The sequence below is a fragment of the Macrobrachium rosenbergii genome, chromosome 3, assembly GCF_040412425.1.
Source record: "Macrobrachium rosenbergii isolate ZJJX-2024 chromosome 3, ASM4041242v1, whole genome shotgun sequence".
NCBI lineage: Eukaryota > Metazoa > Arthropoda > Malacostraca > Decapoda > Palaemonidae > Macrobrachium > Macrobrachium rosenbergii.
In genome coordinates this window covers 52,469,123-52,487,487 of record NC_089743.1, presented here as the reverse complement: position 1 = coordinate 52,487,487, position 18,365 = coordinate 52,469,123, and the positions used below count along the sequence as shown (strand labels likewise).

General features: G+C 40.5%; 1 protein-coding gene across 3 annotated transcripts in view; it reads right to left on the bottom strand.

The window, feature by feature from the left end:
• Positions 1 to 7,172: 7,172 nt before the first annotated feature.
• The window catches only part of LOC136855648 (nuclear receptor coactivator 2-like), a 466,631-nt gene continuing 455,438 nt past the window's right edge, over positions 7,173 to 18,365 (bottom strand). For all 3 annotated transcript variants that reach the window (XM_067132856.1, XM_067132865.1, XM_067132847.1), the window contains one exon: positions 7,173 to 9,907. In XM_067132856.1, coding sequence (XP_066988957.1) covers positions 9,858 to 9,907 — 50 coding nt within the window. In that variant the 3' untranslated portion in view covers positions 7,173 to 9,857. The remainder of the gene's footprint in view (positions 9,908 to 18,365) is intronic.

Sequence of the window (18,365 nt, the reverse complement as noted above, 5' to 3'; positions counted from 1 at the left end):
CCCTGTCCAGTTCCGATTGAGTTCGCGCGATCGGCTCGGCTCGGCTCAGCCCCTGGTCGCTCTTACGAGACTGGCTCAGCTTGCTCACCCCGCCCAGCCCATTGTCGCGCTTGAGAGACTGGCTCAGCTTGGCTTGGCTTGCCCCGCCTGCCTCCCATCTACCGCATACCTCCCAGTCTGGCTCACATTCGCGCGGTTGGCTCGGCTCGGCCCCACTCAGTTTTTTCCGAATCGGGTTCTCAGCTCTGTTCGAGTGAACTTTTTTGCTCTTCCCAGGAAAGCGCTTTGCCACGGCACAAGTGCTCTTCTTCCCTCATGTAGCAGTAATCTCCTTTGGTTGATTATCGCTCAATGTCCGCCTCTCCTGCTGGTTTTACTGGCAAGACAGGTAGGGGTGCTCTTTCTCCTCATCTGTTCTCTTTTCCTATCGGTTGTTCCGAGAGGCACGAGACGGACAGAGAGGGCTCTTCGGAGTTTGGCTTCCTGGTGTGCTTTGGGTGTCAGCCCCTCGATTGTCTTGTAGTACAACCAGGTAGCCGAGGAGGGTTTCACAGGATCTGTCAAGGCTCCCTCCAAGGGCAGAGGCAGAGGAGTTTCATGCTTCAGAAGGAGTGAGGGTCTTTCAAGTTGCGATCGCCCTCGTTTTTCGGAGAACTTCGCGCCGATTCGTCAGCGCGAGGATCCCCGGGACAGGACCGCGACTCCCCCAATGAATAATCTTCACTCGCAACCCTTGCAGTTCCCGAGGGGCTGAGAGTGTCGGGGGCCGCCGTGGTCCTTGCTTCTGAGAGCATTCTTGACCGGATGAACTCTTTTCTTCGGAGAAGGAGTTCATTCAGGTTGAGACACCAAGCTTCTCCCCTACCTTGACAGAATACGAATTATTCTTGCCTTGAAGGGTCTGGCCAACTGCTAAGAAGGACTTTGTCCCAATTCGGATCTCCGATTTCATAAGTCCCGAGTTGGCTCAACCCTTAGGAACAAACCTTACTTGGTTCTGCCTTTCTCTTGCCGAGATTTGCCAGATACCTCGGTAATCAAGGTTCGTACCAGGGCACTGCCTTGTCCTTTGGGCAGTGGCCAAGACCTTGGGGTCTTAGTCATCTTGACTCGACGTCGAGTTCAAGCCAGCCCCCCCTCAACTCCTAAGAAGTCCCAGGCTTCGATAGAAGATTGTGGAACATAGCCTCTCCTACCCTTCTAGGAAAGTGCGCATAACTGCGTCTCTTTCCACCCTCTTTCCCATAAGGGAGGAGGGAAGAAGGGAAGAGAGAAAAAAGTATTGACCGGGAAGAACTTCTCCTGCAGATTCCTGGATGAAATGATACTTATCAAGTCTCTGGAGCTGGCAGCGACATTGCCGAGACCTGGGAATGAATTCCTTCAGGAGAAGTACCTATTTCCCATAGGTCTCGGCAATTCTTTTCATCCCGCTTCCTCTCCCGTGCTCCTGATTCAGGAAACGCCAGCCCAGTTAGAGCTAATTGTCTTGGTATCCTGTCATCTTGCAGAAGCTTCCCCATGGCGGAGAATGGAAGTCTGCTTCCATTCCTCCATCCTTCTTTCCCCTTCGAAGTATGAAGAAAGAGTCAGGCTAATGCTTGATTGAAGGAACCTTTGAATATGCTTGCGTATTCCCCTCACGTCGTGTGTCTACTTACGGATTCACCGATCGAGGAAGAGTCGCACCTGTAAGACTTTGTCTTGAAGGTGTGGTACCGAGACGATTAGTACCTTCTCATCACCATCCTGGGCTCAAGGCAGCCTTCTGGCCTTCCGAGATTTCAGGATGAGTTTTGCGACACTCAGTGGTTCGTTGAACAACAAACCACAGTAGTGGCATTTGCTGACAAACAAGAGCGAATCGTTTTTTCCTCCTGTTCCATCTGTCGACATTTGCAGGTACTCGAGTGTTCTATAGCGCACTCGACATCTCAGTTAGCCAGATGCATCCCTGGTGGGGATGTATTGGCAGGCGAGCTTGGCCTCGGGTTTGAGTGATCGGGACGGAACGTGCTGCTCACTCGAAGATTCACGAAGAGATTGATCGACTGAGAAGTCCCTACCGTCTTTCTGTTGCCTCCCTGCACAAGTTGGTAGTTTTTTCTCGCTCCTTCATACCAGACTTAGGTGCTGCTACGGCGAGGCATGCTGTCTTTCCGGGAAAATTGATATGTACTTTTTTCCCTCTGTATTTGTCTGTTTCACTAGGGGTTCTCAAGCATTGCTCACCCCGAGTTAGAGACAAATGCCGGAAGACTTCACCTCTCACCCGACCAGATAGTCGAGGCATCAAGAAGAGTTCTGCTTGACCGAACCTCCTGGAGCAGCTACACAAGAAGCGGTTCTTTGGGCAGTAAATCCCGGTGTGTTTGGGACTGGGAGACTCTCCAGCTTCCCTTGCAAGCATAGGCTTTCTCGCCAAGCGGCAGCGGCTATAGCTGGATATCTCTTGAAGTCCTCTGGAACCGTCTTTGCTGGTGTGTGTCATTGTGGAACTCCTTCTCAGGTCAGAGTCACTCCGGTCATGCTGTCCCAGGGAACTGTTCCCTGGGTGGCATGTCTCTCGTTTAGGGTTCCTGTCCCATGCTGCATGCACCCTTACGAGAGTCGTTGGATAGAGATGTGCCCTAGTAGGACCATCTCTCATCTTGCTCCGGCCTTGGCGTAGAAGATGCAAGAATAGGTGAAGAGGATCAGTACCTTGACTCCTCGGATGTCGTAGGTGGACTCCGAATCCTTTGGCATCTTTGTTGGGTTCAAGTTGTCCTTGTTCCCCTCCTCCTTGGACTTTGTATCAATGATCGGGATCCTTCGTTACTTTGTCCTTTTGGCAGCTGTGGTACTTTCCGAAAAGGCTTGACATTCCTAACCTGGATGTCGTCGACATTTTTGCTAGTACTCTCTCTCCCAAGGAAGAAGTGCCTAAGGACACATCTTCCTCCTGACGACGACGATACCGGTACCTTCCACCCAAGAGCTCACGAAGCTGATGGTTTGGTCCATCCCTCACACTCCAGAAGTTTCTTTCGGGCTGGAAGCAAGACGTGGTCTCATAGCCCATACTCTTGTCTTCCTGTGGTCTTGCCCACAGGCCCTTGGAACCTTTTTTCCTGGGCCCTGTGGTGGCTGCTCAACAAGTTGTGTTTTCTTACCCTGCTCCTTCAAGAGGATGAGTAGCATCTCGCCTAATGTGTTGGTTCGGGAAGTGAGAAGGATTCTGAGAGTGACTGGCCCCTCTTCCTCCTCCTTCCCCATCCTTCTACTTCTCCTCCCTCAGGATGAGAATAGGACTCGAACCAACACATGCTGGACCTGGCACTGATGTGGTAAGACTACACATCGAGCACCCGTTTATTTTTCTCGTAGAATCATAGAAGCAATTCCGCTCCTTCCTCTAGCAAGGGGATTGTGTGGGTTATCTGGTTTCACAACTACCAGGGTCACCGACGCTCTAGCAAGGGGAGGAAGGAGAGTCTGGCAATAAGGGAAACCCTGTCTCAGCTTTTCCTTACTGCCTCCGACTCTAAGATTCTTCCAGCCTATTTCATATGAGTCACGTTTCCTCACTCATGCGAAAAGGTCCAGTGTCTGACATTTGATCTTGCAGTTCCTACACTCTGATCAGTATGTCAGAGGCTCGGGTACTCCTCGCTCTTCTGACCAGGAGGAGTAGCCCAGGTGTGCAGAACTCCAGTCAGTTCAGGAGACTCACTCAGATTCCTCCCTCCAACCAGTGAGTCTTCATAATGTAAAGGAACGACAGTTTGTATATCGTGTCGGAACAAATCACAATTTTTTAAATTAAGTTGTATTTTTCCTAACTATACAAACCTGAGGTCCTTTACATTACATATTATGCCCACCTCATGCCACCCATCAATCTGAACCTGGACCGAAAGGCAAACTGGAATGTTTACATCCGGGCAGGTCGGTATTCTTTCCTACCTGGCGGTAGTTACTAACGGCCGTTTCCAGCCTACGCTGAAAGTAATTCCTAATGTAAAGGACCAACGGTTTGTATAGTTAGGAAAAATACAATTTACTTTCAAAAATTGTGATTTTGTCTGCGGGGGGATCGTCTACCATTTCAAAGTGTTTTGCTTCAGACTGGTAACAGCCCCTGAGACATTTACCCAAGTATTCACCTTGGCGTCAGCTTGGGCTCATTTGGTAGGTATTCACTTGCTGCAATAACTTGAGGACAACTAAGTCCAACTGAAACAACAAATATCATATCCTACAATTTTGTCACAGGCTGGGGATTGTGATAAATTGGGAGGAACTGTATCTTGACCCCAGCAGCAAAGTACAGATTCCTCTCAGTAGCTGCAGTAAAGGACTGTTGCTCTGCCCTGTCGCAGATTTTCAGACTGAAGGAGCTAAACCTCTCCTTTTCAGTGGACTTGTTTATGCTAAGGAGTAGTCTTTTAAGTCTTGTTCCCCTAAAGAACTTTGACCCTTCAAGTGAGATGTGTCCCTAGTGCTTATGAGTCTCACAATGGCACCCTTTGAGTCCTTGTCTCGGTCCTCAGACCAAGACTTTGCTTTTCAGAACTATTTGACTATTCAGTTATCCAGGTAATGAGGGCAGGTATTTGGAGTTGTCAGACTATCTTTACCTCATTCTGCTTGAGGGATGTAGCCCACAAGTATCTGGACACCTTCTTGGAATTCTGACAGGGTTAGTGTTTCATCCAATGTATCTAAGGTCTGGTGTAAGTCTGAGAGGAATGAAAGAGAATGACTCATTCCCTTTGGAGCAGCATCCAGGCTAAAGTACATGCTGGAGTTGGACAAGTTACTGGTGAATGCACTTAAGGTATCTCTTTTCTCTCTGGGATAGGGAAGCATCCCCTTGTCCTCTCTCTCCTATGACAAGGGCGAAAGAGGGCATGGTATAGTTTAGTCCTGAACCCTTGTAATAGCCAGAAGTAAACTGCCTTCTGATATTGAAGTCCCTTATGGGGGATAGTATGGCTCTCTTAAACATTCCCAACTCAAGTAACCCCCTCTTGCTTTAGAAGGGGCAGTCTGACCCAGGGTTGCACTACTCTGGCCAACTATTTTGCCAGACCAGTAGGGGTTTGCGGGAGCCATGTTTCCCCAGTTTGCAGGGCAACCAAGATCATGGCAATTCTGTGGCAGATTTCACCTCCAGTCAGTTGTAGGATTCTGACCTCCCTTCTAAGGAGTAAGTATGCTATATAAAAGGCAGTGGTTTGTATTCCAGTAGGAACAAATACTAAATTTTGGAAAATGAGCTGTATTTTTCCTATGTATACAAATCAGAGCCTTTTTTTTATGTAGTCCCACCTCAACCATCCAGCTCAGTCCCTGGACAAGTGAAGGCAACAATTGGTTAGTGAGGGATTCTCCCCCACTCGCCCCGTGAAGGCAACAATTGGTTAGTGAGGGATACTCCTCCACTCGCCCCAATCTCCACGTGAACCACCTGTTTAACTACCTTATTACCAAGTTTTGACTGAAAGATATTTCTATGTAAAAGGCTTTGGTTTGTATACATAAGAAAAATACAAATTATTTAAAACCCATTATTTTGTGTACTTTTTTTAAGCTACATTGAAGAATATAATTGGGGTTCCAGGGGTGGAAAAACCCTAGATAAGGAAGGGCACAACCCCCCAGTTATAGTTTTTGAAGGGCACAACCCCCCAGGTACAGTTTTTAAAATAAGTTAGGAGTGCTTCTGAACATTTTATTATGCAGAATTCGTGGCCAGTTCACTTGCTCAGATGCTGATAGGCTAGGCTATGTACCAGAATCTGAAGTTTATAAATAAGTGCTTTGGGTTATACTAAATCGAAAGCAGTACTAAGATCCATTTAATTTACACTCTATCTACACTCTATCTGTATTGTATTCAGTCATTGCTCATTTCAACTGTTTCTCTTGTTAGTTTGGTTATATTTCTTGCAGACATGTGCATTAATAGGTTTTATGTACAGTTTAGCAAAATTCAAGTAAGGTAAGAAGGCTGACTTTTTGTACTTTTTAGGTACATTGGGGGTGCATGGGGACATTCTTTTTAGTGAAAGCCATGCCCCGTCCTTGTGCAGACACCAGTAGGCTATTCTACATGTCATAATATTCAGTCTTGCTCTAAACTGATCACTGCTCATTTCAACTGTTCTGTGGTTTGTTCAGTTAAATCTCACAAAAATTCTACACGGATTAGGTTTCACGATATCTTAGCAAAAATACAAACTTAAGCCCTGCAGAGACTCCACAATTTAGCATATTCCATTTAGTAATTGATCTCTTAATGTTGATTGCAATGAGGAACAAGGTGTTAATGAGAAAACTTTGTTTGGGTTACCATTTTCCCACTCGCACCTAGTTTTCAATCTGTTCAGCTTTTTTTTTTTTTTTTTTTGTGAATGAAGGCAGGTGTCCCAAGTATGTACCATAATCGTATTTTCAATGTGGCCTTTCTCCAGTGAAAAGTTACTTTTTTTTTTTTTTTTATAATACTGTATGGTCCTTCAGTGACAAAGTGAAGAATCAAGTACAGATCTAATATTCTGTTATTTGTTTTGATTTGGGGTGATTATATTGTTTGTATTAACACTGTCAGTCTCGGTTTTTCCCTTTTTCCACCACTTTACAAAGGCAGCTTGTTGAAGATTTTGGTCTATTCTGAGGACTGCTGGAATTTTGCCTTGTTTTTTTATTGGTATATAATAATGGCATACTGCTATTCCTTTTGGAAGTCTTAGTCCAAAGTTGGTTATAAAATTGATTATAGATTTTGCTTAGGACCTTAGATAAATGATCTTTTCAAAGTTGATATCACCTTATCTTGAAGCCGAGTTATTACAGGAAGGTGAAATTCAAATTCTTTTTTTTAAGCCATTTATTGTGATTGATCTTCAGTTATTATACTCTTGAAACTCATGTTTACAGATGCTTGCCTCAAAAACTAGGATATTTGATATTGAAAACTTATCGTGAAATCTTTGTCCATGTGTAAATAAGTGTAGGATATTTGACCCAAAGGTATACTTTACTTTCTCATCAGTCAAAGCTTAACATGGATGTCTTTACTATCTTTGGACATCTTACATAATGAATAGTTAATTGTCAGTACACAATAAAGATCTTTATCACTAGGTAAACATCAGCTATGAAGGATTAAATAACATAACATAACCATTTCATTTTTTATTCGCCATATGGCTTCATGGTGGTGAAACTTGCCTATACACACAATGTACAGGGAACGAACCAATGCAAAAAACCAATGAAGCTGCGGAACCAATGTAATACAGACTATACGGCGTGACGAAAGCCCCACATGAATGAAAAGCAACTTTGGAGTCAGCAGCCATTCTTCCACAGTGGGATTCCAAAACTGTTACATAATTACTTATACACTACAAATATATACAAAAATCTTAGTTGTCAAAAGAAACATACAACTGAATGCTGAAACTCTACATAATAATAGTACGGTATGACCAATTTCAAGAGTGCCAGCAGTGGAGGGAAAACAAGACTGGACTTGGGCAAATTGCAGTGCCTGAGACACTGTGTCTACCGAGGAACTATAGTCTGGGATTTACAAAATAAACTGACTCAGAATTTTTTGTGAGGCCTGACTTTATCAGTTCAATTAAAAAGTACCTAGGTCACTTCAATAAACTACACATGAGGGTTAGGAGGGTCCAGTCTGCCATTTCCACTATACCAACATATAACCTTATCACCAGTCTTGGGGCCAGTGTAACTTTCCTTGCCTATTTTTTTTGTTTTTTGTTTTTTTATTACACATCCAATACCACACTTCACTTTTAGTCCTTCAAAATGGTCACAAACAGTTCCTGTTTCACTATTGCTTTTCTGATTAGCACAACAACAATCACTTTTCCAGACACCTTAAGCAGTTTGCTCATAACATTTATCACAAAAGTGTCTAAGACAGTATTGGAACTAATAATGATAAACTTTAAGCACAAATAGAAAAGTGTAAACTGTCAGTGTTTGTTTTTTTTAGCACAGGTGAGCATAAAATGCAAATTACATTTTCTTTTTGACTATTAAGTTGTTCCAAACTTTTCTTAAGGACTGTGACTTGACCACTGGAACTTTTCCATAAAAAACAAGGCACTTGTCTCCCATTCACTACACAAGGTCCTTGGGAGAACACAAAGATACACTTGTTTTTGTAACTAGCTTCTTCCAACAAAACCAGACTTTCTCTTAGCCAGTCCACAAGTAGCCGTTTAAATGAATGATGAGCAAGTTGTTCCCAGCCGCGTTTGCACCACAGGTGGCTGGCATAAATCCTTTGGCGCAATCTCCCACACACTGGCCCCAGTCACTTCTGTGTTCCAACAAAGTTATCAAAATCTCTGTCCAATATTTCTTTTGTAGAATAACAATATGTCAATAAACTTCTCATACAAAAATAATAAACCATTATAACATGATATTTTACTCTAATCTTGAAATATCTCCTGCTATCTAACATTTAACTTCGTGATGTGCAAAGAAAATACAGGGTTAGGGAAGTTTCCTCAAGTACACTGTGTATCTACATAATGCCTTTGGTATATTACGGTTGAGTATGTAAGGCTCTGTATATAAGTGAACTATAATCATACTGTATTTTTTTTACATTTATAACAATAGTATACAACAGTCTGACAACAGCAACTGTTTCCATCATATAATAATCTCTCTGTACATTAGACAATTAAAAGTCACAACCCATTGGTAAGAATTGCACATAAGGCTGAACCCAACCACAGCTAAACGTGCTATGTAGCAGCTTCACTGGACCTACCCTAGCTGGCTGCCACAACTCTTGTTCAATTCTGATGCTGAATCAACATCAACCACAAAACCTTGACCAATAAGTGTGCAGCGAGCTTTCTGTCCCGCATTAGCAGCTTAATACAACAAGGAGTTTGAAGAAGGCTCAAAAAATATAGCAATGAGATTTATAACTGCCTTTCAGTGAACTGCAGTGTTCTCATTGTGAGGTAAATCATGAGTTGAATATACTTAGAAGAGAAAGGAATTCCTTAATGTGTAATCAATGGTTAAAGCAAGGAAGGGAGTGTGTATACATAATAAGTGGGTATATGGGTAACAAGAGCTGCACTGAATGCCTAGTTACCCATAAACTTTTATCATTCCCCCCCTTTTGTACTTGTAAAAGTTAAATCACAGGACTGCTCTGGCATTTAAACATCACATTGGCTCCCTTAAACCCACACCACGAGCAAAGATATCCCCCACTGTACCCCCCTATTCCTATACAGGTATATCAATTCGGCTTAATTTAAATTTCTTTAAATTATAAAAATAATGTAATAACTCTTTCAATACAAATTAAGTTAAAATTCCATTCTATTGCTAAGTTAGCAATTATTTCACAAATTTACAATATAAATATGCATTTTGTAAAATACAATGATATGTCAACTGGTAGTTACTGTCTTAAAATAAAAATATACTTCAAGCAAATTTTATGATCACAAATGCAGCCAATTTTAAGGCTATTTAAAATTGAATGCAAATACAAGTCAATGTTATGGTCCAATTTTATAAGGCCTTTTCTTGCAAGTGGCATGAGCCATTCCTCATGGTGCCATTGCAGAAATGGTAAGCAAAAAAATCCTCACAGTGGGGTTCCATTGCTCCATCATGTAGAAACCATGCTACATCCTGCTACTTGAAATGACTAGCAGCAGGTTGTCATCATTTGAAAGTGAGCACAAGGGCAAACAAATGAATGACTATGCATGGCGGGCAGAGAGCTTTACTTGGATAGCAAGTGCTTCAGCATACTTTCAGTTTTTCCTTTTTCACTCCCGCTATTTCCTCGATTATCGTCCATCTGAAGTTGAAAAGATAGTATTAGCTTGAACATTGTTGACTCACACAATCATGAAATAACATGCTTAAGAATTACTGTACACCATGACAGAAAGTGCCTCCTAAGCACATTAAACTAACGTACCCTACTGAACTTCTGATAAATATTAACAGACCCACCTTAATTAGAAATTTTTCTAAAATATGTATAAAGACAAAAAAGTGTAAATCTACACTGGCACTGCATGAACAACTTTTCACATACAAATACTGTATATGCATATTCACTTTACCACACCAATCTGAATTTAAAAGTAATTTGTATTTTCACAAGTACACAAACTGGAGCCTCTTATAATAACATGAGCTATCCTTCAGCACAAGCTGGGAGAGTTGTTGAACTTAGTAACAAAGCAGTTACAGTAAACCCCCCTGTATTCGCAGCCTTACATATTCACAGATTTCTCTGTGGAATGTATCTACCCATTATTTGCAGAAAATTCGCCCATTCACGGTATTTTTCACTGAGAAATATTCACTAATTACTGTATTTTCATTATCATTTTCATGACTAAATGCACTTTTTGTGACTAAACTATTAAAATACTCAGGTATAAGCATTTTAGAGGGTTTTTTGTGTTTAAACTATCAAAATAGGCAGTTCTATGTGTTTTTAGAAGGGTTCTAAGTATTCACAGATTTTAGCTATTTGCAGGGGGGGGGGTGGTTGCAGTACGCATCCCCCGCGAATACGTGGGTTTTACTGTACTGGTGGTAAAGGGAGCCAACCAGGAGAATACCCCCTCACCTACTGACATGAACCACGTTACCTTTGGCTACAGAGACCGAGAACGGTGGCTGAGATAGGTTTAACTATATAAAAGCTTTGGTTTGTACATCTACGAAAACATGTAGCTGCATTTAATTAATTTGTATTCTACCAAGGTATGCAAACCAGACTTTCACATATGGAGTCTCTCTCTACTCATGCGCTAAACCAGCTGTATAATGTTTCTCGTGTTCCATTTTTCTACCGCGTATTGGCTATTTCTTAGGTTTACTACTTGTTCTTAGAAATACTTTCTCAGTACATTTATAAGCTACTGGTGTAGTTTTGTGCATAAAAGTGCTAGTATTGTGTGAGTGTTTTTTTTTTCACTGCTTTAGTGCTTGTGTTTGGTTCTTCCTCTCATGGAGAACAGGTAAGGCCCACGTCATTGTGAAGGTCATGGTTGACCTTATAATTGTTTTATGTCACCTATAGCGGTTTATTCGCACTCAACGTGTTTCTTGCCAGGGTAAAGAATGTTCTGGGAACATTATGTAAAGAGGAGGAGGAAGCTTCAGAGACATTCAGTCCAGCAAGGACTCCCCTGCCCCAACCTTCCAGAACTTTTGTCCCCCCCCCCCCCCAATTCCTTCCCCTTTCTCTCTGTGGTACTTCCTCTTGTGAGAGGCCTAAACTGCAGGTTCTGAAACTGACCACTCCTCCATCAGATGAGGAAGAGGTAAGAAGATAAAAACAGCTACAATCCCTACAGTAACTATAGGTCTGGACTTCATTAAGTATTCTAAACTCACCTTCTTTTTCAACATTTCTGAGGTCCTTGGCTGAGCAGTAGTAGTTTCCCTTCCCCACCCCCTCTACCTCCCGGCAATACCCTTGGTGGCAGAGCATTTGAAGTCCTCAATTCCCCCTACCCTATATCAGCCCCCACCTCTAGCCCCAGCACTTCTCATGTGAGCACAGAGGTGACTGCCAAGAAATGTCACCATTCTCCTTCACATCATCCTCATCAGACCATCGAAGAGAGAGAGAGAGAGAGAGCATCCTTTATTTAAAGGAAGAAGGTAGATTTTATCAAGGAGCAACAGCCCAGGAGAAGCCATTGACCAGGTAAGACACTAGTGCAAACAGCAAAGTCTAAGACTATATTCAGGTGGGAACCTCATAACCACCTGTAGAGCTGTCTTTGGTTTTAAATAGTCTCAGAAGTGATGGCCTGTAGCAGACAAGAATAGGAAAACCTAAGCTTAATAAGTCTGATGAATAAGTAAATTTCTCAAAACAGTCCAAACATTAAGTCATTCCCTGTGATGGCGTACTGCACAACTTGTGCCATTCCATATATAGAGGGAATGCAGCCCATGCTCCTTAATAGTTAGGTTTCAGAGATACAACTCCAATCCACTGGCACTCTCACTCAAGTGGAGACTGGTCCATCATGATTCGTTTTGCCTTTCTCCACCCTCCTGCCAGCAATATCTTCGAGAACCTGAAGGGGAAGATAAGATGGCATGATAATCAACTCACACCCATTCTTTCCCTTTCCTTCTCATCAGCCATAACTGGAGAAGGAAGTAAGAAAGGGCCAGTTAAGTTTCTTTCCCTTACTGAAGGATGAAGAGCTGGGGTACTGCTCTGGGCTTAGGTTACTTGGTTTCTTCCCAACCAAAGCTCCTGAAGGCCTAACTGCACCTGAAGATTCGTCTGCAGATTACTTGGCTGCCACTACAGTAATTGATCAAATACTGGTGCGGGAATAGCAAACACAGGACTCCTGCTCCTCTTTCCATCAATGACTCCATGTTACCTCTGAAAGAGGTAAGGTGTAATCTTACCAAGGATCCATGGTTCCTCTTCTTCCCTTAACAAAAAAAAAGAGAGAGAGAGAATGGATGTGTTTGAGAGAAATGGTGAGGACAGGGAAATCTGAAAGTCTATCCTGGCGGCCACTGTTCATATCTAACTTCCCTTCTTGCAAGAACCAACAGGCTACAATTGTCTTTCAGCTGTGGAGGGAATCATAATTGGTGCCACTAAGCTTCCTGTATGGTTGTAAGGAAGTAGTCTGCTTGATTGCTGCATAACAGGAACTTCCAATCCAGTGATCATTAAGTTAACCTGATCAAAAACACTGTAAGCAGAATGCAACCACAGCAGTAAGAACAACTGCTTTACCTCCTGAGTGAACCTAAGAATTCCATCAGTATGCTCATGACAACAGCAATTGTTACTTCCCCAAGACCAAGAGCTAAACAATCTCCTGTATGTTCCAACACAGCTGGAGGGTATCGAAAGGAGGAACACCTGTTCAGCCTGACAACTGTATGGTATTATGCATAGTGAATGGAAGTGGTGGTGTTAATTTAACCATGCTTGCCTAGAAAGGTAAGGGAGATAGTCAATGCACAAGTGCAAGGTTCAAGATCACCAGACCTTCCCTAAACTTGCGATTTAGTAAAATGTAGCTCACAATGTCTGTAGACTTTCAGGTTCCACAGTGGCAGATTGTTCTTCAAGCAAGGCAGAGTCACACCAATCTTCCACTTCCTCACTTGTTCCTAATCTCATGCTGAATTAGATGTGCATCTCATTGGGGAAGGCCGACACGATTCAGCATTTCTCTTTCTGAACAGAGTTCAGACTTAAACCTGCCACTCCTTCACTCTTATACTTGTTTGCAACCAAGTAAGCAGAAAGAAGGGAAGAACGAGAACATGCATTTCCTCTTCCTCATGCAAAAGATGGAAGAGCTCAAAGGAGACTTCTCCCTCGAGCCAGAATGCTTGGATTGCAGTCGCTCCAGGGAGCTAGAGGAATAAACTGTCCTGTTGTTAGAACATGCGGAGTCCAGTGACCATCCTTGCAGAGACGGAGAAGCTATGGCTTACAAGATGATAACTGCTGAATGTCACATAATTCATTGTTTCCTGGCAAGGCAAAATGAAGAGTTTGTCACACTTAGGTTGGAAGAAAAGAGCTACAAGGTTCCTGCAGTATCAGAAGCCCGTGGACCTTACTTCCCTCTGCCTCTAACCTAACTACTACTGACTGGGAAGAGGGCCACTTCGCATACATATCGGGAAAGATCAAACAACCTTAATCCCTACAAAACAGTAAAACACATGTGGGTCTACTGATAAAGGGGACATAAGGCAACCAACTGGACACCCCAAAAAAAAAAAAAAAAAAAAAAAAAAACAAACAAACAACAACAACTAGGGAGTACAGTAAAAAAGATTCCAAAACATATGCCAAGAAACAAGAGTAGCTAGCTACTCATCCAGTCCAACATCCACATGGGAACATGTCTGAGATGACTGTATGACTGCCGAAGAAAAAGTGGCTAGTGTCAACACATGAGTGAGGAGTATTCCCCCCCCCCATCGTCCCTTTACGTCCAGTTGACGACCATGTTACCAAGTTCAGTGACCTTCCCAGCACATGCAAGAAGACATCTCCTTTAATAAAAGGCAATGGTTTGTTAATGCAGTACTCTACATATCTGGCTAAGATCAGTCAAATTCTGCTAAGGGAACTACTTGATGCAAAATAACAGCCACTAGATAGTGAGAGACCAATATGTCAAAATTGACTCATTTACATTCTCATAAACTTTGATGACTGTTTGCTTATTTTGATCTCTTGCATAGTGCTATGCCATATGATCCACATTTCATACATTCATTCATTCTCTCATCTGCTGGAGTACCATCATACAGTAAACCCCCCGTATTCGCGTTCTCACGATTCGCGGGTTTCTCTATGGAACATATCTACCCATTATTTGCGGAAAATTCGCCCATTTGCGGTATTTTTCACTGAGAAATATTCTTTAATTACTGTATTTTCATATAATTTTCATGAATAAATGCACTTTTTGTGATACTATTAAAATACTCAGGTATAAGCATTTTTACAGGGTTTTTCTTGTGTTAGACTATCAAAATGGGCAGTTCTAAGTGTTTTTAGAGGGGTTTTAAGTATTCGCAGATTTTAGCTATTCACGGGGGGGTGTGAGACACATCCCCCACGAATACGGGAGGTTCACTGTATACAGTACTGTAATACCATGCTGGCTCACTTCACTTCTCACAGTGTGAAAAGTATATACCATTTAGGTAATACCCATCACAGACTGACCAAACAAAGAGTATTAATCGATAAAAAATTCAATATCATTTTAGTCTAACATTACTGATAAATAGACTATTGTCTACTGTCAATAATTAAGTAGTAACACGGAAGGCAAGGTCATTGCTCCCCAGCTGAGGAATCCCATCCAGAGGAGCACTAAAATGATTCAAAAGTTGAATAAGGTCACACTCAAACGCAGTAGTGAATACTTTAATTGAAATCTGTAAAGGGAATTTATAAAATAATTCTCTTTACTACTGTTGTGTTAATACTACAGTACTAACAAGAGCACAGTATCATAGTTTTCCTTATAATGCAACTATCACTGTTATCCTGTCTGTTAAAATTACTTTTTTTCTACTTACCACACTTTTAAAAACCTTCCGGTCAAAATGAATACGAGCTCAATCTTTAACCCTATTCCTTACGGTAGATTAGAATTACATTAACCCCATTCCTTCAGATAGCTTAGAACTACATAACTGTCTCCATGTCATGATAAAGCAAAGGTTTTTCTTCATATGTTGTACTCATTTGCCCTAAGCACTGTCAAGTGCTAAATGGAAAGTACTGCAGTGCTGTCTTCAACTGGCCTGGACTTTAGTACTGAAACTGAAAATCTTATCCAAAATTTGAATGCCAATCTCGCAGCACACTTTAACCCTAGGCAGAAATGTCATCTGCATACAATTTACAGCATAAAGTTACACTTCCAATCTTCTCTACACCATTTTCTATAAAGAACTGCTGATTCATAGAAAACTAGTATTTTCCGTTAATGAAAAGTGTGAAGGAAATTTTTTTTTTTTTTAATTAACTGTACACTCCACAGGTTACTGGCAGCTTTTGTTAGCATGGTGTAAATACTGAATGTAAGACAAAGGTAGAAGCTGTTATAAAAATATCTGTATAGTAACTTATCTTTGAAGCTTATATATCTTTCAGACATTATTTTGACATACACGGCAATAAATGATCTCTTAACACAATAAAACATATCACAAGTACATTGAAAATACCCCAAGAAATACTAATTAGTAGCAAAAATACATCTGTGCTAGATTAGCATAATCTTGTTCACCTGGCCAGTTGCTAAGTACTGTAATGATTACACAGTCATTTTATTAACTATGGAAGGTAGTCCTGCTAGGTGATTTAAGTGCAAAAATAGGTGACACTGAATGAAATGGTATTGATGATTGATAGTTTCCATGAATAAAGTGGTATTGATGATTGATAGTTTCTAGATTAAATGAAAATGATTGTCCTATGAAACTGTTTGAAAAAGGGGGCTTGATTATTGGAAATATATGACTTCCATGGGAGACTATGTACTGTATTGATATTCTTTCAGAAAAGAGAAAATAATTAGAAACACTTTCCTTGAATATGTGAGAGCTCAGAACAAGTAATGATAAAAGGTGTGGCTGGAGGTTTCCCTGTTCTTATTTTGAGCTAAAGTTACATCATCAAGGTTGGAGAGGGAAGCGTAAAAATTTGATTGTATATATATTAACTGAAAGTGAAAAATGGCTGTACTATGAGCTATGGTTAAATATAGGGCAAAAGGAGGAGTACACAGGGTTTATGGACAATAGGGTGTGTTGTGGTTACAAGAGGATCGGAAAAATGAATCGGTGAACTAAACTACACTTTAAGTTTAATAAAGCATAACAGGAGACTATCTGAGGTTCAACTGCACAACATACGAGATCATGTACATGTATACAGGAGGACAGACAGGGTAATCAAGAAGAAAGTGAGACTTAAAAAGGATAAGCCAATACAAATAACAAGGAGAAGGTAAGCAACAACTTTAAGAACAAGTTGTTCTACAGGTTATTAAATGCAGAGAAAAATTAATGAATGAATGATGTTCCAGGCCAATGTTGTGAGTACAGTATTTTAAAAACTTTTGAGTGTGGAAGATGGAAGAGAGGAGGAGCTGAATGATGCAAGAATGGAGTGGGTTAGTTCAAGTTTGAGAAAGCAATCAAGGGTTGAAGAATGAGATTACAAGATGCGAACAAAATGGTGGAGGGAATAATTGTTTCACTGTATAAAGGGAATAAGATCAAATATAAGAATTAAAGGGGATAACACTCCATATAACAGACACAGTACTCGAAAGGATTGTGGCCTAGAGAGTAAAGCAGATGACAGGCAAAAGACAGGGCAGGTTTAGACAATAAATGTGTTCTGATCAAATGTCTGTCATGGAACAGTTATGAGAGATGTTCCCAAGTAAAAGGAAAAAGCTGTAAGTAGCATATATGGACCTATTAAAAATTTGAAAGAACTGACAGTTGTTGAGAGCAATTAAAATTATGATGGCACAGATGAAGATGCAAAGTCGTGTAAGAAACGAGTCAAGTATGTAATAAGGAATGGTTAATTTTAACAAATGATATAATCCTATGTAAGTTGAGGTGGGTATGTATTTTAATTTGCCTTCATTGAAGTCCTGTGTAGTTCTTGAATGCAAAGGGAGAAAATGCTGTATAATTGATGAGATGAACTGTTTGCACAATATAAATTTATATGTTGATAAAGAACTTAAAATGGTGAGAAATATGTTACATGTGTAGATTAAGGGGTAAAAATTTTATAGTATATAAAAGCATATATCAGTGTTTTGAGATGGTTTGTATATGAAATGTAGGATTATAGGATGGTGAGATTGTATTTCATAAGTATTAGGAGGAAAAGGAAGACTTAGAATGTACAAGTACTGGTTAGATGACATGAAAGGAAGATCTTAAATTTACATGAAGCACAACATACTACTAAGGAGCACACTATGTAGGTGTGAGAAGGTGCACAAGTGTAAGTTTTCTGCATGGGGTTCATCCACAACTAAAAGGTTCAAGTATGAATATGGCACACCATGTAAAAGGAAATTATATATATATATATATATATATATATATATATATATATATATATATATATATATATATATATATATATATATATATATATATATATATATATATATATATATATATATATATATATATATATATATATATATATATATATATATATATATATATATATATATATATATATATATATATTATGTATGTGTATATATATATAATTATACATATATACATATAATATATAATATATATATGTAATTCTAATAGCCACAATGCCCTCTTAACTTCTCGAATTCTTCGCATTTTTTGGATATGCTTCTAACTACGAAGCCGTTAGATCAAACGCAAGAAATTGAAGAGACAGTGATGGCCGGTCGTGGGAAATGAACCCACGTTACCTTAATCACAAGGAGGTTGAGTTGCCGACCTGACCACGTGACCCCCTTGTGATTAAGGTAACGTGGGTTCGTTTCCCGCGACCGGCCATCACTGTCTCTTCAATTTCTTGCATTTGGATCTAACGGCTTTGTAGTTACAAGCATATCCAAAAAAGCACAAAGAATTCGAGAAGTTAAGAGGGCAGTGTGGCTATTAGAATTACATATGTGTCTGGTAAAAGTGACCAGTAGATTCTACATATATAATATATATATATAAAATATATATATAAAAAAAATGACATTTTATGATAAAATGAAGTTTCATTATACTTA